The following is a 21,143-nucleotide window of genomic DNA, read 5'->3' as shown; positions in this document are numbered from 1 at the left end:
GCTTGATTGGCGCGGTCACACTCCAGTCTGCCAAGCAGCAAACACGAATGTTGTTTCCACGACTAGCCAAGCCTCGCATTTCCACCAAGAGCCCTGCTCGGTATCGGCATGCTCGGTGCGAGGGCCGCGTCATCGCATTTGGCAAGCTTGCCCAGGAGCCTCCTGAATCCACAGCGCAACCTTCTCGTACGAGGCGATCCTATACTAAAGGACACACCTGAAAACTTGAGGGGCAGCAATAGGCAGTCGAATGGTCGTCTAAGACCTCGGAAGACTATCTTGCATATGATAGCGCTCTGTAATCAACCGACTCGCTTATACCTGTAAGATTAGAGATAAGGTTAAGCATAATTCCTACCCTACTGCTCACCCCGGGGGGTCAGCCGCTCCAAGCCCGCTCCAGACAGCGCCTTTTCACGAACCCGGGGGCAAATTACCCCGTACAATGTGAGCGCAAGATAGCCACGGTATCGCCTAATCATCTACAGCAATTAGCTTGCGATGTCGCCTTCTCCCATCGGAACGCCTTCTATTGCCAAAATTGCCGTGCTTCCGTGTCCTATTCAACCGCGACATATCAGCCATATGGCTCTGACATGCCACACGAGAGGCGCCGTCATCGCACAAGCATAGGACACGGTATCCTGACCGACTGATCGCATTTCTAGAGCTGCGCCGTCGGATCCTCGTACCGTGGAAATTTATTGCCGCGAGCCCACGATTGAGGGGTCGCCCGGCCCCGAGAAAACGATTAAGGTAGGCCAAGCAATGGCCCTGTCCGATAGCGCCCGATCTTTACCCAAACCTTCCCTAGACGACCTGCACTTGGGTCCAACGGGACGGCCATGACAGAAATTAACCTGCCTTTCGCGATCGAAGGATTTAGACCAAGGATCAGGCCTGCCGAGGCCAAATCCCGGGTTTTGCGGTGCCTATTCATCTACGTTATTAATTGCGTCGTTCGCTACCGTTGGCCGCGCCGCACCAAGCGTTCAACAGTCCACGGCGAAATTGTCTGCGCAGGACTCTGACAGCGCCAAGAGCACAAGTAGGTAATCTGTCATCTTGGAAGGTATTCACGGTCGGCTCCTGAATACAAGTCGTATAGGCTGACCGCCCCGCGCTATTGATCGCACGTAAGCAACAGCATCACCAACAATAACTAAGCATCGCTTCACTGAGGAATAGTCAGCCTCGAATACACCAACTTTGGATGACTGCAGTTCCTCTGCAGATCGACATGCCTTACTCCCTTCTCTGATCTAATCTTAGTCTTGCGGTTACAGGATCATCTGCGTGCCAACTTACCCCTGCGTCTCTTACTGTCACCTACCGCTTCAAGGCCAGAAGGTTATGCGCAGTAGTCAAAACGATGTAGCCAAGCCTAGGCCTCAGTAAGAGGAAGCGAGAAAGTCAAGTTTGCACACACACACAGAGCAGTAGATGCCTAACGCTCGGTAGGAATTGTTCCATATCCTACGCCCCGCCTTAACATGTCATCCTGTGCAGGAAGAGGACGCTCGCTCTGTTTCATATTTCGCATCTTTATCCCAAGGTGGAAAATTCCGTCCTCGAAGGATCATGCCCTCTTCTGGCAAGGTCTAGATTGATTTTCTCTTCGAAGGATTCTGTGGGCTGCGTATCGGTACTCCGCTTTCTTGGCTTAACGACTCGGGATTCCGAATCACACGAATCGGGGATTTGCAGACCCTTGCTTACTTGACAGTTTGTCCGTGACTTCGTGCCTGTTTGTGATGAAGAATTCGCCTGGAAACTATTGTTGAACAGTGAACTTGGTGAGTTGCGGCAAGACAAGATGTGGGCAGCGCTCTTCACGTACTTTGTATCATTGTTTTGGGTGTGACCTAGTCCTATCCATCACTAGTGACAAAACCGCTTCTACCTAATTTCACACTACTTCCCATTCATGACACAGAATTACACCAGTCTAGTTAGGACTCTGGCAACCCACTTCCTTCAATGAGACCCCTGATGACGACTTTACTCTCCTGTCAGAGTTTGTTTTGCTGACTCGATCGAATGGAGAGCGACTGGATGCTGCCCTTTTTTGCAAAACATGGCAGTGATGGACTGAATGTTAACTGTAACTGGCCTATATGATCGAACACGAAAAAGGAGATATGGATATGTGCTATGTAAATCATCAATTGTTTGTGCAATTTTCAAGTGTCTCAAGGGATGAAAGTAGACTTAGATACAACGTAGAGTATACTATAATTCGATATACTAGACACCAGACTCCATGCTCGGTATATACTTTGCTCCCAGAAACCAGCAAAATCTGAGATGCAGAGACCAGCCCCCTTCAACGCCGTTGAAACATTCATATGGACTCGCCCGTCTCGGCCCTTGGCCGCATACCCTCTGGTGTAAACGTCCAGCCCCTGCCCTCAGTCGGCGTCATAGCCCTTCTCTTCTCTACAGGACTCCATTCCATGCCAGGAGCCGGCAGACCTGCAATCGCCGCATCATCTCTCGCCCTCTGCCGCTCACCCACCCACCCTCCACTGCCACGAAGACCAACACTACCACTATTCGCCGAGCCCACTGCACCAGTACTAGGACCGCCTCCACTATCTACACCACCAGCCAAGCCCTCCTGATCCGTAACCAGTCTCACTCCTGCATTGCGCTGACGTTCGCGCTCTGCAACTGCCCTCTTCCCCTCCGCCTTCTTCTTCTCAAATTCAATAATCAGCGTCTTGAAGTACGCTTCCGCCGCGCTCGTGGCCGAGTAATGCACCGGCGTCCAACTATACGCATTGGAAGCGAGCGGATTAGCACCGTACTGTAGCAGCAATCTGAGAGCTTTTAGCTCCCCCGCTGCAGAAGCATGATGTAGCGCCGTATTGCCCGAGTGATCAGCCGCGGTGAGGATAGTAGGGCCGTGGAGGATGAGCGTAGGGATCAAGTGTAGCGTGCCCGAGCCAGAGGCCGACGAAAGCATGAGCTGTAAACGTCGAGTGTCAGCGAACAAACAACTCAAACACAGCAAACAAATACACAAACATACAGCGTCAACGCCCCCTTTATTCCGCCACGTAATACATTCTGGAAACCGCTTGGCCAGCATAACGCCTACGTCTTCCTTGCCCGCCATAGCAGCGAGCATAAGCGGCGTCTCGAATTCATTGTTCCGGCTTATCATGCCCTCTTCATGGCCCTGATCAATGAGAAACTGCGCGATAAGCGTGAAGCCGCTGCGCGCCGCTAGGTGCAGAGACGTGTTGCTTTTGTCTGCCCAGTCTGGATTGCGGAGAAATTTAGGGTTATTGCGGATTATGCGCTTCACGAGCGAGAGGTCGTTGAGGAGGATGGCACGGCGTAGACGCAGAGATACGTCGATCCTGCGTATTTGTTTGGGTCAGTTGATGGAGCTGGATGGGCTCTTGACTGATCGTCTCAAAGACAGGGCATAGACAGTAGTAAAGAGGAAGGCGTCTAGCGGAAACTGACTTACATGGCGGAGCATGACTGAGGGCCCAAGGTAAAGGAGATGTTAAGTGCTGTACCTGAAGTTTGAGTGTGGGGAGTATGACGCGCGCGCGCGCGGTTGCGGGGGTCAGCTGCGGAGGCTAATTCACGGACAATTGCTACAATCGGTTAGAACCGACGTGGGATGTGCACATGGATTCGCGGTCTCATCTGGTAGCATGAGTGTTCCGATTATCATATCTCAGGCTTCATAGAACTGGATTACCATTGAAGCTTCAGTCGTCATGATCATATCAAGTTTCTCATTTGTGCATCGTTGAGATGGTCCTGCACAATACCCACTAAGCTGGTCTATCAATGCTCGCCATTGATGTAGCGGCTATCTTACATGCTGAAGGATCGCAACCGCCAATGCTCCTCACTCATGTATTACCTACAAACCCTCAAAATCACCAGCCGCATCATCATCATCGATATCACCCTCCTGGATCTCCTTTGCCAACTCCCGCTCTCGCTCCCTCGCTTCTTGTGCATTCTTCAACTCCAGACGATGCTGGTTCATGGGGTATCGCATCGCCTTGACGCACTCATCGTGCAGGGTCAGACAGGCCCGAATGCGCTCGTGGAAAGCCTCACCAGGCTCACGGGTTGCATATATGTCCCCAGCCACCTTTGTCTGCATGAAGCCCTTCTCGTGATCGATCGAGGCTTCAATGACTCCGTCGCGAATAGCTTTGGCAACAATGTACTCGGCCGACTCCTCACTCTCTAGGCCAAGGCGAATGCAAATATCGCGGAGGGAGATGCGCGAGTAAGAAAGCGACAGCATGCGGATGCCTGTCTTGATGACGTTCTGTCGTAGGCGGAGGATCAAAGTGTAAGTGCCGTCCTTGTGGAAAATGCTCGAGGATGATTGTACGACCTTCAAGAAACCCTGCAGATCGCCAACACGAACTGCTTGGACTAAGCGGAAATACGGCTCCAAAGCACGCTCCAAGCGGGGCTGACCGAACACATCACGCTCAGGGATGTCACCCATCAGCAACTCCACAACGATGAGTAGCTTCATAGAAGCCTGGTAAAAGCCGGTTGCGACATGGGCTGAGGGAGACTTGCGGGTGGCACTGATGAGGTGCTCATGTGCCTCGGTGTAGGACAGCTGGATAGCTCGTATGCGACCGAGGTAGTAGAGGTATCTAGCGACCTGGTTGTTGGGGGCGTTGGAAGGGAACTGTGTCTGCGCAACGAGGAGATCGGCTTGTGTGATGTCGGCGGTGGAGAGGTAGTTTCGGAGGAGCAATGTGGTGACGGACGCCTGCGTGTCCGGGTCTTTCCTGAGTACTGAGCTTCGCAGCGCAGCAAGCAGTTTTCCGCGGATACTGATGATCGGCGACTGCTTGGACGGGGGCTTGGGATCTAGTTCTTCCGTGAAGAGAGAGAAGTAGAAGTAGGCCTTGGCTGCTAGCGAATCTAGAGTCCGTCTGTTTAGTTCCCGAATCTTGTCCAATAGCTTCTCTGAGAACTCGGCGCCCTCGTCAAACTCGCTCTGGTCATAGAGATAGACCTGCTCTCATTAATCTCGGCGTCCCAATCGCCTGCTGACAAACATACCTGTATCAGAATAGCTATGTATATATCGACCTCAGGTAGCGGCTCCTTGGTGTTGTTCTTATTAAGTTGCACCTCCTCTTTGTACTGGGACACGACGTTCTGTATCGCCTCGCCGTCCATGCCAATGTACTCGATGAAAGTGCGCGCCGTAGCGTTGTTGGGCGAGTATGTCAGAATGATGACGGAGCATAGTACGCGGTCGGTGAGCCTCTTGCGAAGAGACGATATTGAGCGGAGGGCGCGCAGGGTGAAGCGGGTATCGAACTGGGCGACAGCTCGTTCGAGAAGGATGAAGTTGCCCCGTATATCTACCGTCGTTGGATCAGCACGGTGGTACAGATACTTGCACGAAGCCATGTTGGTGGCGATGATGTGATTGGGACACATTTTGCGGACGGGCCATGATGTCGTGCAGTTGGTGCAGGGGCACTTGGAGGTAAAAGGCATGTTGCGCGGCGGAGGCTGGTGGGATATACGTACCAGCAATGGCCTTCTGCTCGACGTTCTCGGTTTTGGGCTGCTCGGCCTCGGCGACGACGCCTTCCATGCCTTCTGCCATGCTTGTCGCTCTTGAAATATTGGAGGGAGAAGATGGGAAGGCGCACACGGGGTGGGGGAAGCGTAGCAGGGCGGGATAGAGTTGGTGTTGATGTAGGTGGTGAGGCGGAAGCTCTAGCTGCTTCACTCGCTGACGCGGGCGTCGGAGAATAGTAGTGCGAGCGCCGAGACGTTTGTCGCGTTTGTTTACCCCCCGCGTCACAACGATTCGTTACACATTGTGTTCATAGTCTCATGTCCGTCATGACGCTGCTGGATGCCCACCTGGAGCAAATCTCACTTTGCGCCACATCAATTGCAGAGTTGCCGTATGTTCATGCCTCGTTCTTTCCTCCCTTGCAGCTCACGTCTCAACGCGCCCCAGGTTTGCCCCGCCCAAGATATTCACAAACGCGCTGCTACAGAACCATGATATCACGAGCCTGATCCGCGACACCGAACTGCACGAGCGAGCACTATTCTCCGTCCCGCCACCTCCAGCGCCACCGAAACATGCAGAACCGTCCGTATCCACCAACAGGCGCAACACCATCTTCAACCCCAATGGAGGCGGCGCCAGCATCTCAGGGGGAGGCGCGAACGCCGTAAGGGCGCCCAGAAGAAACACGGCAGTCGCAGCTGTGCTCGGAAACGAATTGGTTGAACGCATACGCAGAGGAGGTGGAGGAGGCGCGGGTTCAGGCTTAGGCTATAGAACCTACGACGGCAATAACAAAAACGAAGTGGACGTCGAGCCTCTACTTGAGGGTGCTGAGAAGCTGCTTGGAGTCTAGTGCGTCTTGCATGATCAGGATATGATTGTATACGGCTAACAGTAACAGCCCCATTCCAGGCGCGCATGACAAGATTGCAACAATGCGCCAACGACATGCTCAAGTCACTGCCTCGATAGACTACTACGAGAGCCGACTAGCGGAACAGCAAATTCAGCTCACACGACTGAACCGATCGCGAGAAACCATGCACGATGATGCCGACGACGCGGAAGAGGAGCCACAGAGCCTAGTGCCCATGACCGAAGAAGACCTCCGACGAGAAGAGGAAGAGATGCGACAGTTGGAGCGGAAGAAGAGGGAGCTCGAGGACCGAGTGCATTCAATGTCAAGAGACATATCAGGGCTACGGTGATGAACGCCTTGGCTATCATTGGAGTGGAAGCATGTTCGATCACACATAGAGGGACCGAGGATTTACAACAAGATACCCATGTTTTCCATCCACGTAATAAAAGCATTTTTCCTATCAGCGCAGTTGTACCAGAGCTTGCAGAGGCTAAAATCTTGCAGCCAATGGTCACCTTTCCCGACGGCATCAGTCTACCGGGGTTGGCAACACATGATTACCCCGACTTTGATAAGTAGTCCATCACAGCTGATGTCAACCAGACAACTCTGTGCTTCATACATGCTCTAGGTTCAAGTAGTCTTTTGGCACTGTCAATCGTTCAACATGGTAGACTTTAGCCTTACACCTGAGCAAAAAGCGTTACGCACCAACGCCCGCGCCTTCGCCCAACATGTTCTATCTACCGCCCCTAACTTGTACGCGCACCTTTCAACACAGACAGAACGCTTCCAGTCTACATTGCCTGTCTATCAGGCTGCCACATCTGCCGGCCTAATCAAAGGCCAAGTCCCCACCCCGCTCGGCGGAACATCCTCCGGTCTTGTTGACGCGGCCATCGTCATTGAGGAATTTCACGCCGTGGAGCCGAGTACAGCACTCACCATCCTAGGCACTGGCTTAGGGTTGACACCGTTAATTCTAGCGGGAAGCAAAGAGCAACATGAGAAATTTTTAACGCCGTTCTTGAAGCAGGAGGGCGAAAGATTGGCCAGCTTTGTGCACAGTGAGCCTGGTGGAACGGCAAATTGGCTCGAGAAAGGTGGCAAAGGTTTGACGACTACAGCATGGCAAGATGGCGATCGATGGGTTTTGGACGGGGAGAAGGTGGGTGATTCGATCCAGACCTTTTCACTGCACTGTTTCTGTTGTTTTATCCAGTTCTCTCCATCCATCGTCACATCTTATGATACTGAGCCCCGACCTAATCGCCTCCTAGCTATGGGCCACCAATTCCGGCGGCTGGGACAACCGCGGCGCAGACCTGCAATGCATCGTGTGCCGCGAGTCCAAACCCAATGCTCCTCAAGACACCAACTCTGATCCAACATCAAGTATCCTGGTCTTACTTGTTACTCGCGACGACATCGCCGCAAATGACTCCTCCGCATACCAAGTCCTCTCAGACCCCGAACTCAGCGGCCACAAGTCCGCCAATGGGCCACACTCGCGCTTTACCAATTTCCGCGTCTCAGCCTCCAACCTCCTTGCCGCACCCGGCCAAGGTGCGCAAATCGTCGAAAAGACATTTGGTATGAGCGCCGCCATCGTAGGCGCCATGTGCGTAGGCGTCATGCGCCACGCATTCGAAGCTGCGCTCTCTTTTTGCAAGAATGACGACAGGGGCGGCGCTGTACCGATTATCAAGCATCAAGCAGTAGCAGACCGGCTTATCGATGTGAAATGCAAGATTGAGGCCGCGCGGGCGTTGACGTGGAAGGCTATGAGCGTTTTCGAGTCAACCGACGATTCGATAAGTTGGGAGCAGAGACTAGAACTAGCGCTTGAGGCGAAGATTTGGTGCAGTGATCAGGCACCGAGGGTCGTGCTGCAGTGTATGGATGTTGTGGGCATGTACGTTTGCAAGCCTTTCTTTTTTCTCTTCTGCACATGCATGTGGGTCTAACTGGTCCAATAGGAAATCCTACGCAAAGGATATGCCGTTTTCGAAGCTGCTGGAGGATGCGGCTTGTTTGCCGCTCTTCGATGGCGGAAATGTGGGTGTCAGGAGAAGGCAGCTCGAGAAGATTCTTCAGAGGGAAGACTATGAGCCCTGGGTTGCTACGTATCCTTCCTAAGCGCACGCTAGGGTTTAATAAGGCATTCGGAGAATGATAAGGCAACTACGGGTACACGAAATCTCGCCAGTTATTTTCGATCTTGAAAGCGGCAAGTACTGACAGTTGTATCGTATAGTCCGATTTCCTGTCGCTCAACCAAGCCTCATCGCTGACGAGATCTTATTATCGATATGTATAGAAGCTCAATATCACCTTTACCTTGCTGAGTTGCTTCTTCTCTCACCTACTGCTATCTCCCGTACCTTTCAACGCCTTTTTAGACGTAAATTAATCCACGCCCAAGCTGACGACACCTGAACACCATCTATTCCAACTCTTCTCAATTTCCAACTATACACTTTCCAGCCAAATCCAATCGACTTCAAGTTCAGCGTTATCAACTCACCATGGCAGTATGTCTCACGTACGGCCACAGTTCCAGGCAGTCCAGCTAATACCAAGTCCCTCAGCAAGTCCGGTCGCCGCGCAAACTAGAGTTTCGAGCCCGAAGGATGGCTTGTGCCTACACCAAAGACGGTTCCGACGTATGGGTCACGTTTCTTAAACGCAGGCATCATGCAGTTACTCCCATGAAGCTCGCACGGATGTATCTCCATACGGCGCCCAAGCTAAACCATAAGGCAGCCAATCTCACCTTGGCCGATATCGACTATACAACTACGTCTCCGCAAATGGGGTAAGTACGTCAACGAGGCCAGCTTCGAGGATATCGCTCTGGCAGCCTGGTCGTGGTACGGTGACGATCTTGAGCTCAAGACGAGAGATGAGCTCGAAGGTCGCGGCGGAGGGTATACAGAGTATGACAGCGAGGCTAGCGAGGCATCTAGTATTGCTCTTATCGAGGATGGGAAGTCTTCCCGCTACGGCAAGAAGGATCGACATGCAGCTATCATCAAGGCGAATGCGGTCATGACTCTAGAAGACGCTATCCGCATCCAGCGGGACTTCTTCAGTGGCGGAAACGTTGCTCGCGATCGAATCGAATCATCATTCGAGAAGTATGGGCACATTACGCCGGAAAACTTTGTCGATCTCTCTGGCGAGGCGGATGGAGATACTACTAGTGAGGACACCGCTAGCCCAAGTCCTTCGAAGCGGAGTTACAACTGTAATGGGGCGCCTATTCAGACGAATAAGCGACCAAGACAAATTAGTGTCACGTTCGCGAGGGAGAGTGATGCTGCCAGCTCTACATTTTCGTGGACTAAGGCTTATCTGGACTCATGTGATAGTGCAGCGCGAGACCTCGACCTGGAGCAGGGTGAATCCAGGAATGTATCTGAGGAGCAGGATACAGACTCGGACGACGAGCTATCTCATGCATGGGAGGAATTTATCGCCAACTTGTGAGACTGATTGGGACACAAGACGTTCATGAGTTTAGGTTACGGAACCTTGCTGAAGATCTTGCTATGGATATGGTATCCTAAATGGATGGAGATGGGGAAACGTTGACTTCTTGTGGAAATGGAGGAACTCATAGATATCTTCAAGTCTAAAAGGTTGGAATGGACTGAGATAGCGCAACCTGATTTACTATAGGCCAGATTTTGGTGAACACCTGGATCATCCGGCGGCCATATTATTAAACTGGAGGATATGAGCGTTACTTTCTCCACGGATCTTAGGCGAAGCAAACTGTACCTTTCTAGGTTATCAATAGCATGACTTTGATAATTGCCTTTCTAGCCATTATAACAAGAATATCCAAGAGTGATATGCTTTACACCTTGAGTCTTCTGCTCGAGATTAGTAGATAGATCGTTAGATTTGAGTGACTGTAGGCAATGAGGGTTGGCCACAGCAAGCTTGCAGGTATTTCTTGTCACGCCGATATCATTGTCATTTTGTTTGATTGGTAAGGCTGTGAAAACATCTAATCAAGGTTCAAATGCAGTGTGTCGCACGGCTGTGGGCCTTGCAGCTCAGGGGTATAATTAGAATGCACGCGTTCTATTGCCGATCAGCGGGGTCAGCATATACCAACCGAACATAGTTTTATGTGGCACAAGGCCCGCTCTTTGCCTTTTTTCCTCCTGCTCTGTTTTGCTCGTGTGTGACGAACGTAATATGCTTCATGCTGTCCTCTCACTCAGTGGCATTGTTCGTTGCCCAATAACCTCTACAATTGGAAAATCTGCTAGCTGTGTAATATCAATAAGTCCTTCAATATATTATCAAGAGGCACAGCATTAACGCGCCTTCGTACTCACAAAGCACAGCCACCTTTGACCGTATCTTATCGATAACGTTGACTCGCCTTTAGCATCGCTTAACCCGCCGTGCAGGAAATCATCGACATTACTTGCATGAATATGCAGGACATGGGCGGCAATCTACACACTACTACCTGTTCAGGCCCAATCGTGTATGCCTTGGTAGTATTCATGTGTGGCTGCTGTTTGGACTGGATGTTTACTGTTTCTTTGACCCTCACCCCCTTTTCTGTTCTAGAAGGCGGGACGAACGGACGGCTGCCGCGGCAGAGACCGCGCACCGCCCAGCTGGCACAACGTGTCCGCTTACCGGTAATTACCATTCCATTTGCCACCTCTCTTCTCCTGAGATGGATGTTGGTCGAATCTCGGCTCGCCCGTTAGCACCTCTCCGGCGTGCGCCCATGTCCGCATGCTGGCCGATGCGTAGTGGAATGTGTCCTGGTAGTCATTGAAAGTGTGTGAATGCCCCGACGCGTTCCACAGTACGTCTGACCCCATCACATCGCTCAACCAACATGTTTCTCAGTGTAAAGGAACGAGCGCGACAGATTGCGAGCGGGCAATTCCAGCCTTCAGCACCCGTGACGAGCGCGGCGAGTGCTCTGATTCCGCCTGTGGAACCGCCAAAAGTCGTGCCCTCGAAGACCGTGACCGCGAAGTGGGCACCCTCAAAGGTTACGGCTACGCCCGCACCAACCACGCCCTCGAAGAGCGCATCCAAAAAAACCGCGAGTCCTAAAATCGAGGCGCCAAAGACCCCAACATCAAAGACTCCGCCCGCAAAGACCACACCCCCGAAGACGCCAACACCGAGCACACCAACACCGAAGGCCTCATCCTCGAAACCCTCATCATCCAAAAACACATCCTCGGCAACCGCGTCGTCCTCGAAAACCACGGCTCCAAAAACCTCATCCTCCAAAACTTCGTCCTCCAAGACCTCATCTTCGAAGACGTCGTCCTCGAAGACATCATCATCAAGGTCCACGTCTCCAAAAGTTGCATCCCCGAAGCTCCCATCCCCAAAGTCCCCAAAGGCCGCGTCTTCAAAACCCGTACGCTCGGATATCCTGTCGAAAATCGGAATTGGCTCGTTTGCACAGGAACCACCGGAGCAGGATGCAGAAGTCAACGAGTTAAAAGCTGCCTGCCTAAAACAAGCAAGCCATATAACAGGGCTAGGAGGGAGACACCTTGCTATTTCATTAAAGCAATCATCCTCATCAGGAGAGTGGTACGCAGCCTTGAAAGACTTGAGCTCAGACAAGTACTTGAAGATGTGGATGGACCGTAGCACGACGTTCCCCACAAAGGTCGAAGCTCTGGAGGCGTATTTGGTGTTTGTGAAGAAAATGAAGTCGGATTGCAGACTGTTCCCTCCTATGTCGCCGAAGATGGGCAAGAGCAAGCCATGATTTAGGGAATGATACGATTGTACAACAGGGAGAGATAAGGCTCGCACGACAACATAATGGCAGCGATTGGAAAGCTTCTCACTGGAGAGTCTAGAAGCGACAACGGAAATGAAAGTACCCGGGTAGGACCCGGAGAAACTGTATACTAATACTCGGATTTTGGAGGGCATCAAGGCGCATACGGATCATGTACAACATCTCCTCTCACTTACGGCAGGCGTTGGACAAGTGAGCCACTTGAATTGTGGCCACTTAATTCAGCGGCAGATATCTTCTCGGGCATTACAAGGCGTTTTATACCTGGGATGGGGTACTGAGGTTTTTAGCGACTCTGTTTCTTCCGCATATCGAAGGAAGAGTAACGCTCATCTCAACCTACCTGTCTGCACAGGCTGTAACAACAATATCTTACGAATAATCTGTAATACTGTAATTAAGAGTCGCAGGGTCTGGATCCTTGCGCTCTATATCTACTCATAGTAATACTTGAAGCATCCAAGGGAGCTGGAAACATGCTCTTATCCACTTTTGCCCCCAGATGTCTTGCTGCAGAGTTTATATAGCCAAAGTGAACTTGCCACTCTAGGACATGCTATACATGCAACGAAATTGAATGTTTGCTGTCTGTTTGGCTTTTACTTTTGGACTGCACAAGTATCTTTGGAACAGGAACACAATTATATGTTCCGTGTTTATGGAAAATTAAATAGGCATGCGTAGGAACACGTCTAGATTAGACCAATTGTTAGCAAATCTGGTGACGGAGGATTTCAAATATCATGGCATAAAAAAGCGCCCAGCAGTATCATCTGCAGGAAAATGATTCACACAGACGCTTTCACGAATTCCATGAGCCGTTTTCGCCAAATGCTTTTGGAAATCTCTGTTAGCTACAATGATTCGCAAGGCCGATGTCTTCTTCAAGCAGGGGATTCCAAAAAGGGGTGCAGCAATGCCTCCGAAGCCGTAGGTCTCTTAGTATGTTCTATAACGAGTAAAGATTCAATGAAATCTAGCAAGTCTGGCGACACTGGAGGATCTGGGATATGTTGCAATTCCTCACGCCAGTTGCCTCTGGTAATAAGCTTCATGGAACCAAGCGGATGATCCATAATCGCTAATTGTTCTGCAAGCTCAAACTCCTCTTTGTAAATCTGGCTATCAATAGGTTGACCTAGCGAGCCAACGAGACGGATAATTTTCGCAATGCACCATGCTTCAGTTTGCCCTTTAATGATCTTGTCACCGGGACCAAAGAGGGTTAGCGGTGATAATTGAGCTGTTAACTTCTAAAATTAGCTCTCTCTCAAAGAGGCAGATATGAGCACTAACCGTAGCACCGAAGGACCATACATCTGAGGAATGTTGACACGGTAAGCCTCGCCAGACTTCTGGTGCTCTGCAAGGTAGGCTTTGAAGACGCTGGGTTGCGGAGCCATCTTTGATCGCTGTAATAATGAGAGATGGTTATAGACACAGGTGAAAGAGAGCTCTTACTGTTTCCTAAATCTCCTAGCTTAGCGACTGGAGAAGTCCCATCAACGTAGGAGATGTAAATGTTGTTCGGATTGACATCTAGGCATTTAAGTACTAGTAATGGAAGTGGAGCAAAGACCGCTACCTGTATGGACAGCATTGAGTGTTTTCAAAACGTTGAGAGCCGATAGGACCGCTTTGGACACGACTTTGGGTAACCTTGCATTTCCTCGAAATTCGGGCGCGGTTATCGATCGCAAGTCATGATCCATCCATTCAAATACCAAGCACGATGGGTCGTCTTGATGTTCATTGAATCGTACAGTATCGCACATAGCTCGGATGTATGGGCTCGAAGCAATGTCGTCAATTTTGTAATTGCGGTATTCGCGCTTCAAGCACATCTTCTCATCGTCGGTAGCTGCGGTTTTGATCATAGCCCTGTGGCGACGGTGAACGGTTGCTTTTTGAGTTATGTCGTGGCAGAGCCTCACCATTCTGCTTGGATGGAAGGGTTGGACAGCACTTTGGCTTTGAAGACAGTGGAACCTTTCAGCGGACATAGCAGTTCATATTTTCCTTTCGCTCCATAAAGGACTTGTCCAACACGTAGCGCCATGAACGCGTTATGTTTGTGTTCGAAGGGGTGTGGCACCGGCAGATGCATTCGCGGCTGGCCGCAAGGGCCTTGGCAGCATGACGCGAATTATCAGAAGTTATTATTAAAAACTCACTGTCACCAACCAAATATACGTAAGGTAATAGCCCACTAATATCAGAAGCTGCTATGTTCTTGTTCGTACAGTCGGTTTGCCTCTTTCCCCCTTTTTGCCTCCACTACTCCTGCGGCATCGAGTCTGATGCTGGTTAGGTTCTATAACGACGTCAGTGAACTTATTTTTTTACGTTGGGTAGCGATTCGATGACTAAACACCGGGTGAATAGAAAAACCAGCAATTGTACTCACTCTTTCCGCAACAATCACCAAAGATGACTCTTCAACCTCCATTCGCACTCTTCGTCCTTGACAAAGATATTACAAATGAGGTATAAGACACTTGGCAATGTTGTTGCACCAAGACTAATATTTGTAGTATCTCAATAACAGCCTAGTGCGCGCCTATAACGGAGATTATCAATCTGGTTGGAATCTCTGGGTTGCAACTGACTCGTACGACGATTTGCCTCCACCACAACAAACCCATCAGCCACCTCCGGAAGCGACTAAACCCCCACTTCCAGCGGATTTCTCATCGCCATGGGTGGGCAAGACCGTCGAAGACTGCGCGAAGTGGCTGCAAGAGATGCCTGTGCAGGAAGGAGTCTACGCAGAGAGCGTAAATAGAGACTACTTCACGGCCATGAATGAGTTCTCGAAAGAAGAGGACATGGTTTTGGTGTGCCGCTTTCAAAATAAGGACAACGGTAATACCAGGGTTGACTATTTTCCACAGTCCACGGACGAGGTCCAGATGCAGATGTGGACTAACTTAGGTTCAAAGTTTGACGAACAGGCCAGTAATTATCGAGATGCGAGGAGGTTTGAGGATAATAAGCCTGACAGAAGCAAGTTCAAGTCCGGCGGCCCATACTAGCAGACATAGATCTGCAGTCTCGCTATCATTGGTGTTCGAAAGCCGAGTATGGCCAAGCGCCGTCTAGTCTTTCCATAATATGAGTCTGTAGGCCCGCACTCTCGACACTTCTGCGACTAATGACTACAATAGATGCAGTTTTCCCCTTTATCAAGTATTAAAACGGGTTTATTAGTGGTAATGATGCTAAATCAACAATACCGCTCCTTAAATTGGGTTAAAACATAGGATAAAATTAAAAAGTGGTGGGGCATCTTGCTACAACACTCGACATGAGTGTCTATTGGACTGTAAGTTCAACTAAGTCGCCCCTTCGGACAGTTCCTGCTCTTATATCTTCAATATTCCTTTCGGTTAATTCTCTCACAACGGTGGCGTCGTCGTTTATACTTTTGTCGCTAATGTACTCCCGCAAGCCTGGTGATCTGGACTCTTTGAGAACGCCGACCGCGCACGCCCAAGTAGCGTCAAGGGTGTATTTCTGGGAGATCTTCAAGTAGACTGAGCGGCTTCCGCATATCCAATATCTGACGCTTTGTGTTTTGCCATGTTGGGGAGAAGGATGCCACATCACTTCCATCCATTCAACGAGGTGAGGAACAGGTGCAAAAATCCGTGCCATTGAAGCAAAAGGCATCAGGCAAATTTCCCGTGCTTCTTTGTTCAAAAGGACTGCGCCCAGGTCCATCGTGATATGGCAAGGCGGCGAATTCTTGCGAGGTGTGGGCTGCGCAGGCGGATGTCATGGTGGAGGGTCTACTGGCGTGTAGCGAAAGTACTCTTGAAGTGTACTTGGAGAAAGCACGTGCTTCTGCAGATCGTCAGTTCCGAAAATTACCCACAGGGGCTCGCATTGACCATACTAACTAGCACCCTATCTCGAGTGGCATAGGTCTCTATTTTCCGTGCGATAGGAGCGGGGACTATCTAGAACTCTAACGGAACAGTTCCGAGTGTTATTCCGGAATGCGGAACGACAACCCCGCCTTTGCAAGAGTAGCCGGCTTTAATACAAGCTGGAGATGCGTCTGCAACATCTGTAGTCAATTAATTTTGTTGAAATCACTCTTTAGACTTTTCTTATCACTTCCTCTGGCTTTCTCAACGGAACATAATGGCAGCAACCAAAGTAGCACTCATCACGGCCAGCTCGGCAGGCCTGGGTGCCCAAATAGCTCGCGCATTCGCGCCAGACTTTCGAGTCGTATGTGTGCCTGCTTTGAAACAATAAGCTTGTTACGTTGGTCGTACGGCTTGAAATAGAATGATCGAGCTGACACTCATAGGTAATAAATTACTCGTCTAACTCTGAAAGAGCCCAAGCCCTTATCAAAGAGCTTTCTTCAATACCCGGCAGCTCCTCGCAAGCAAACCCGCGCTTTCATCTCGTCCAAGCCGATATGTCCTCGAAGACGTCCGTTCAGAACCTCGTTAAAGAAACTCTCGACACAATGGGCCGACTAGACGTAGTCGTGTCGAATGCTGGGTGGACGCGTATGACCACATTCACAGACATTGAACAACAAGTCAATGACGACGATTGGGACAAATGCTTCACCATGAACGTAAAAACACATCTCTGGCTTGCGTACGCGGCGAAAGATGCGCTAGCCGAAAACGAGGGCGTATTTATCTCGACAGCTAGTGTGGCTGGCGTCAAGCCGTCCGGCTCAAGTGTCCCCTATGCAGTCACGAAGGCAGCACAAATCCATCTTGTAAAGAGTTTAGCTGTAGTTCTGGCGCCAAAGATCAGGGTTAATAGTGTGTCTCCGGGCATGCTGTTGACGGAGTGGGGTCTCAAGTTTCCGGAGAGCAAGAGGAATGCAGCGATTGGAAATACAAAGTTGAAGCGTTTGGCGACAGTCGAGGATGTTGCGGATCAGGTCAGGACTTTGGCACTTAGTCGGAGTATTACTGGGCAGAACATTTCCATCGATAGTGGTTCTTCGGTGTAAGGACAGACTAGAGGTTGGAACGATCTGTTATTGAGTACGCGAGCTATTTCATGGGCACGTCCTGATTAAATCTTCGGTAAAGCTGAAACTCTTTCTTAGAGGTAGAGGATATTAGAATCATAAATTCCAAATGTGTTGCTCAAGGTGTCGCCGTAAAGTGTGGGTGTCTGTCCAACCGGATATACGCTATCTCCGTCCAGCCACCCTTCACTTATCGGTGGGGCTGTACAAAATAGATCCGGACTAAATGCGGAAAATTGTCTGATAGGCGGCGACCGAGCAGATATGAAATATACCCGTACCATGTAAGCACAAAACACAGCAGAGTGCAAGCTACCTAGTTATCCCTCGTTTAGCTTGATCCGATGAGTCAGCGAAGAAAAGTTGTAAAGCTCGGAAAGCTCTCTGCAAATCGTAAAAGCAGTGTTGCAACGCAATGAACGGTACGGTACCGCGACGCAAAGATCAGTCGTAGTGTCATGGAACGAATCCTTGGTAATGATCATGTCTACTATCTCGGCACGTCGAGTGTGGAAATTTAGTCAGTGCAAGATCTACAAATGCGACGTTTACAAGATACCCAAGTAAGGAGGAAATAAAAAGAATGTATATTGTATTCTACTTATGCACACATGAACGGACACCGGCAAGCATTCATGCTCCTCATAAACTGCTCCAGTAAGCTACCCTCATCACTTTAATATACCTTTTTCTTCTTTGAGACGCGAACAACGTTCTTCAACTGCCATCGCCTTCCCTGCTCTTCAGAAAGTCCTTCTAATTGGCGTAAGTTGAATTCTACATTCAAAATACCGTCTGCCCCCTAACGACATTCATAGAAAGGCTTTCTCGGCAGCTCGATCCTCTAACAGCTCATCAAAGCTGGCTTCACCGTCACAGTGACAATCCTTTCTCGTGTCTCCCTCGGAGACCTTGCCTCTAGCGTCCAAGCCGTCGAAGTTGATTACAGTTCACTTTCGTCTCTTGTCTCCGCCTCCAAAGGCCAAGATGCCATCGTGACCGCTATGAACAACCGGGCCATTTCAAATCAGAAACTGATAGTCGATGCTGCCATCCAAGCCACAATGATGAGGTCTGAAACCATTTTTGACGGCCGTCTCGACCTATCCTGGAAGGATCGATGTAATCACGAACATCTCCACGTTCAATGTACCTTCATAGAACCAGCGATAGCTTAGCTAGGGCGTATATGCTCCAAAAGTCCCCTTATGCTATCTAAGTCGGCATCAGCCATTTTATCCCCAGCGACTACGGTGGCATGACGACAGACTCTGAGGCCTAAAATTACCGGTGCATGCAATGTCAGCCGATATACAGAACCATCTAAAAGAAAAGGCAGAGAGGGGAGAAATTGAATGGACTCTGTTCTCTACTGGCCCTTTTCTGGATATGATTTTGGCAAATTTGCCATTACTTTTCAACGCGAAGAACAAGGAGATTGCATGGTATGCTGCTGGCGAAGGCAAAACCAGCTTCACGTCTAATGTCACAATTGGAAAAGCTGTCACCGCGGCGCTTAAACTCCCCACCAAAACCAAGAATCGCAACATATTCATTCACGATGCTGTCGTCACGCAGAAACAAATGGTAGCGCTCGCGAAGAAGTACGTCCCTGGAGAATGGAAAGAGACAAAGGCTAGTAGCGAAGAGGAGTTGAAGGCGAAGTTCGAGAAGAGATTCATAAGTGAGTGAAACATTGAAGTTCACCAACATATCCAGCATGTCACATCCGAAATGATGATGTCACACAGATTTTAGAGTGTATATAACCAAGAAAGATATGTAGACCAAGTGTGAAAATAATTTCACCCGTAGTAATGGGAAAAGAGACCGTGCTCGCTGCTGGGTTCAAGATGCGTTTATTTGAAACTTATTGGCCAGACCACCTTTGGCGTACCGCACCGGGAACCTTGGGCTTACTTGCGGCCCTAGATCACCCAATAATAATGTGGCTCAGCCCGATTTCACCGGTCCTCCTCAGCTCAGCACCATTCGTGAGTTACCACTCGTCATGTCGCGTGAGCGGTGCGGTGCAGGGCGCAAGGCTGGCCAATCGAGGTTATTGCACCTACGAGGCTGAACATGCCGTCCTACTGCCAGCTCATAAAGACATGCAAGCCCCGCGTCTTTGAGTGGATTGACAACGCAGAGGTTTTGAGCCTCATTTTGGCGGTTGAGGGGTGGTTGAGGATAAAATGAGTGTACGGGTCGGATGTAATTGACGGAGCAGTCCTCGGGCGATTGATGACTTTTGTGTGGATGCAAGATGTCTGTCAGTGATAATTCAACTTTGGCCGTGTCGCGCGACAATGAAGGGTCTTATCAGTTGCTGGATGGATATGCATACGGTGTCGGAGACTTGGCAGTCAATTCTTATGAGAAGTCGTGAGTGATCTACTTCAGGGTTTGACGTACACAATCACTCACAAAGAATGCAGACCTTACGCAAACGCTCAGATGGTCACCCTAGACGTCGGACCCGACGCTACTCGCTTTGACGTCCACGGCACCGTCCTCTGCCAAAGTGCAGAGCTTGCGGCGAAGTTTAATCCGTGGAGCTTAAAGAAGCAGCCGGTGCCGCTACCAGAGGTCGACGAAGCGACAGCACATACACTCGTGCATTACCTATATACTGGTAAATACCAAGCTCTAAACACGCATTCTCAGCCCGACAAAGCAGTGGCACTGAGCTACAAGCTCGGAACGTGTGTGTACTGCGCAGCTGTCCGCTACAAGCTACCAGGGCTCGTGGAACTCGCAAAGGAGAAGATCACTTCGTTTGGCGAGGACGTGGGCATCTTCGACACACTTGCCATGGCGAGAGACCATGCATTTCCACTCCTACCGGAAGATGAATCATGGTATGCGGCGTATCTGGAAGGTGCGATTAACAGCGCTATGGCGGAGGATCCAGAACCGTTCCGAAAGCCAGATTTCATTACCCAGGTTGAAGGCAATAGCCGACTTCTCCAGGTCGTTTGGAAGACTGTGATGAGTAACTATGCCAGAGCCCCTGTCGTACCGGTTATTGTGGAGGATGAAGCTGTAACTCCAACAGCTGAGACTCTTCCAGAGGACTTTGAGTCGGCTGATGTTCGAGGGCCCGAGCCTGCTCAAGAGCCTCAAGACATTAGTGCTAGAGAAACGAAGCTAGTCGATGACAGTACACCATCACCTATGCCGATTGAAACAGACGCCTCAGCTACAGGGGCCAAGTCCGAGTCTGATATCGCACAAGAGGATTCCTTGGAACTGGACGACATCGAGCCCACAGTAGAGATGTCGCAGGCACCGGAGCCCTTCACAGACGAGCTAGGCTTCGAAAGGAGCAAGATGTACAAGCAAATGGGCAAGAAATCGGAATTGGCTGTTGGCACCGAGCCAAATCTAGAAGCGCTCAAGAAGTCTGCTCATACACGATCCGATTCTGTGATGCAAGTTGAAGAAGCTGCGCCAACGCCTAATCTGGAGAGGAAAGACAGTGAAACTGCAGAACTTGTAGACGACGGATCGCAGGTAAACGGGCTGAATGACGGTGCCACGACGTCGAAGAAGATCAAGAAACAAAAGAAGAAGAAGTCGTCAATTGTTTTCCATTGAGACTGATGGTATGGGGGTATGTCAACGTACAAATGGGCCGTACATAGCTCGAATGAACCTTATTGAGCACCCACCATATTTTTTCTATGCACGTTCGAAGCTTGACGCGTTCTCAGGCAGGATCTGGAAGAGGTGAAGATGGTAAGATGGTAGAGAAAGGTAGGTGGCGCGTCGTGCGCGTCTCACATACTAGCGCGACATCTGTGCATCAACCCAGGTACCGAGGCTTATCAGCCGATGAGCCACTCCACCCGATGAGCCACTTTTTACTAGTAAAAAAGCTAAAAATTAAAATTTTATTTATTTAATAACT

General features: G+C 50.1%; 11 protein-coding genes across 11 annotated transcripts; 7 read left to right on the top strand and 4 right to left on the bottom strand.

Moving 5' to 3' along the window:
• Positions 1 to 2,149: 2,149 nt before the first annotated feature.
• Positions 2,150 to 3,553, bottom strand: K460DRAFT_334010 (ankyrin). Its single transcript, XM_040930901.1, has 3 exons — positions 3,491 to 3,553; positions 3,035 to 3,379; positions 2,150 to 2,971 (listed from the first exon to the last, which is right to left on the bottom strand). The coding sequence occupies exons 1-3, from the start codon at positions 3,491 to 3,493 to the stop codon at positions 2,345 to 2,347; spliced, it is 975 nt and encodes a 324-aa protein (XP_040790776.1). The 5' UTR covers positions 3,494 to 3,553; the 3' UTR covers positions 2,150 to 2,344.
• A 37-nt stretch (positions 3,554 to 3,590) lies between these two features.
• On the bottom strand, positions 3,591 to 5,618 carry K460DRAFT_334007 (26S proteasome non-ATPase-like protein regulatory subunit 3). The gene is made up of 2 exons (XM_040930900.1): positions 5,068 to 5,618; positions 3,591 to 5,020 (listed from the first exon to the last, which is right to left on the bottom strand). Exons 1-2 carry the CDS (start codon positions 5,512 to 5,514, stop codon positions 3,890 to 3,892), a joined length of 1,578 nt encoding a protein of 525 aa, XP_040790775.1. The 5' UTR covers positions 5,515 to 5,618; the 3' UTR covers positions 3,591 to 3,889.
• Positions 5,619 to 5,868: 250 nt separating this feature from the next.
• Positions 5,869 to 8,546, top strand: K460DRAFT_375105 (acyl-CoA dehydrogenase NM domain-like protein; the record flags this gene model as incomplete). The annotated part of the gene is made up of 6 exons (XM_040934735.1): positions 5,869 to 5,937; positions 6,075 to 6,397; positions 6,447 to 6,714; positions 7,102 to 7,575; positions 7,688 to 8,322; positions 8,387 to 8,546. 6 exons carry the CDS (start codon positions 5,869 to 5,871, stop codon positions 8,544 to 8,546), a joined length of 1,929 nt encoding a protein of 642 aa, XP_040790774.1.
• A 494-nt stretch (positions 8,547 to 9,040) lies between these two features.
• On the top strand, positions 9,041 to 10,180 carry K460DRAFT_414796 (uncharacterized protein; the record flags this gene model as incomplete). Its single annotated transcript, XM_040937701.1, has 2 exons — positions 9,041 to 9,073; positions 9,174 to 10,180. 2 exons carry the CDS (start codon positions 9,041 to 9,043, stop codon positions 9,897 to 9,899), a joined length of 759 nt encoding a protein of 252 aa, XP_040790773.1. The 3' UTR covers positions 9,900 to 10,180.
• Positions 10,181 to 10,819: 639 nt separating this feature from the next.
• Positions 10,820 to 11,181, top strand: K460DRAFT_69137 (uncharacterized protein). The gene has a single exon (XM_040938637.1). It carries the CDS (start codon positions 10,859 to 10,861, stop codon positions 11,147 to 11,149), a length of 291 nt encoding a protein of 96 aa, XP_040790772.1. The 5' UTR covers positions 10,820 to 10,858; the 3' UTR covers positions 11,150 to 11,181.
• K460DRAFT_364177 (uncharacterized protein) lies at positions 10,998 to 12,785 on the bottom strand (the record flags this gene model as incomplete). Its single annotated transcript, XM_040932957.1, has 1 exon — positions 10,998 to 12,785. A coding segment is annotated over exon 1 (917 nt), but the record flags the coding sequence as incomplete, so codon positions are not given.
• A 259-nt stretch (positions 12,786 to 13,044) lies between these two features.
• Positions 13,045 to 14,284, bottom strand: K460DRAFT_384376 (kinase-like protein). The gene is made up of 5 exons (XM_040935495.1): positions 14,154 to 14,284; positions 13,805 to 14,100; positions 13,681 to 13,758; positions 13,516 to 13,631; positions 13,045 to 13,469 (listed from the first exon to the last, which is right to left on the bottom strand). The coding sequence occupies exons 1-5, from the start codon at positions 14,276 to 14,278 to the stop codon at positions 13,104 to 13,106; spliced, it is 981 nt and encodes a 326-aa protein (XP_040790770.1). The 5' UTR covers positions 14,279 to 14,284; the 3' UTR covers positions 13,045 to 13,103.
• A 365-nt stretch (positions 14,285 to 14,649) lies between these two features.
• K460DRAFT_279040 (uncharacterized protein) lies at positions 14,650 to 15,254 on the top strand (the record flags this gene model as incomplete). The annotated part of the gene is made up of 2 exons (XM_040928299.1): positions 14,650 to 14,706; positions 14,754 to 15,254. 2 exons carry the CDS (start codon positions 14,650 to 14,652, stop codon positions 15,252 to 15,254), a joined length of 558 nt encoding a protein of 185 aa, XP_040790769.1.
• Positions 15,255 to 16,227: 973 nt separating this feature from the next.
• On the top strand, positions 16,228 to 17,382 carry K460DRAFT_333998 (oxidoreductase ucpA). Its single transcript, XM_040930899.1, has 2 exons — positions 16,228 to 16,458; positions 16,541 to 17,382. Exons 1-2 carry the CDS (start codon positions 16,369 to 16,371, stop codon positions 17,207 to 17,209), a joined length of 759 nt encoding a protein of 252 aa, XP_040790768.1. The 5' UTR covers positions 16,228 to 16,368; the 3' UTR covers positions 17,210 to 17,382.
• Positions 17,383 to 18,529: 1,147 nt separating this feature from the next.
• Positions 18,530 to 19,016, top strand: K460DRAFT_353217 (uncharacterized protein; the record flags this gene model as incomplete). The annotated part of the gene is made up of 2 exons (XM_040931701.1): positions 18,530 to 18,914; positions 18,982 to 19,016. 2 exons carry the CDS (start codon positions 18,530 to 18,532, stop codon positions 19,014 to 19,016), a joined length of 420 nt encoding a protein of 139 aa, XP_040790767.1.
• A 480-nt stretch (positions 19,017 to 19,496) lies between these two features.
• K460DRAFT_279933 (uncharacterized protein) lies at positions 19,497 to 20,830 on the top strand (the record flags this gene model as incomplete). Its single annotated transcript, XM_040928366.1, has 2 exons — positions 19,497 to 19,615; positions 19,669 to 20,830. The coding sequence occupies 2 exons, from the start codon at positions 19,497 to 19,499 to the stop codon at positions 20,828 to 20,830; spliced, it is 1,281 nt and encodes a 426-aa protein (XP_040790766.1).
• Between the last annotated feature and the right edge of the window lie 313 nt (positions 20,831 to 21,143).

Source organism: Cucurbitaria berberidis, assembly GCF_010015615.1.
Source record: "Cucurbitaria berberidis CBS 394.84 unplaced genomic scaffold K460scaffold_2, whole genome shotgun sequence".
Taxonomy (NCBI): Eukaryota; Fungi; Ascomycota; class Dothideomycetes; order Pleosporales; family Cucurbitariaceae; genus Cucurbitaria; species Cucurbitaria berberidis.
This window is presented reverse-complemented; position numbering and strand designations above follow the sequence as displayed.

Bases quoted from the DNA above. Each gene is read 5' to 3' on its own strand.
- K460DRAFT_333998 (XM_040930899.1), top strand. From the start codon at position 16,369: ATGGCAGCAACCAAAGTAGCACTCATCACGGCCAGCTCGGCAGGCCTG. The intron at 16,459-16,540 runs GTATGTGTGCCT...TGACACTCATAG, and splicing joins TCGCGCCAGACTTTCGAGTC to GTAATAAATTACTCGTCTAA.
- K460DRAFT_334007 (XM_040930900.1), bottom strand. From the start codon at position 5,514: ATGCCTTTTACCTCCAAGTGCCCCTGCACCAACTGCACGACATCATGG. The intron at 5,021-5,067 runs GTATGTTTGTCA...TAATGAGAGCAG, and splicing joins ACATAGCTATTCTGATACAG to GTCTATCTCTATGACCAGAG.
- K460DRAFT_384376 (XM_040935495.1), bottom strand. From the start codon at position 14,278: ATGGCGCTACGTGTTGGACAAGTCCTTTATGGAGCGAAAGGAAAATAT. The intron at 14,101-14,153 runs GTGAGGCTCTGC...CCGTCGCCACAG, and splicing joins CCTTCCATCCAAGCAGAATG to GGCTATGATCAAAACCGCAG. The intron at 13,759-13,804 runs GTAGCGGTCTTT...TTAAATGCCTAG, and splicing joins ACTCAATGCTGTCCATACAG to ATGTCAATCCGAACAACATT.
- K460DRAFT_69137 (XM_040938637.1), top strand. From the start codon at position 10,859: ATGAATATGCAGGACATGGGCGGCAATCTACACACTACTACCTGTTCA.
- K460DRAFT_334010 (XM_040930901.1), bottom strand. The intron at 2,972-3,034 runs GTATGTTTGTGT...CGACGTTTACAG, and splicing joins ATAAAGGGGGCGTTGACGCT to CTCATGCTTTCGTCGGCCTC.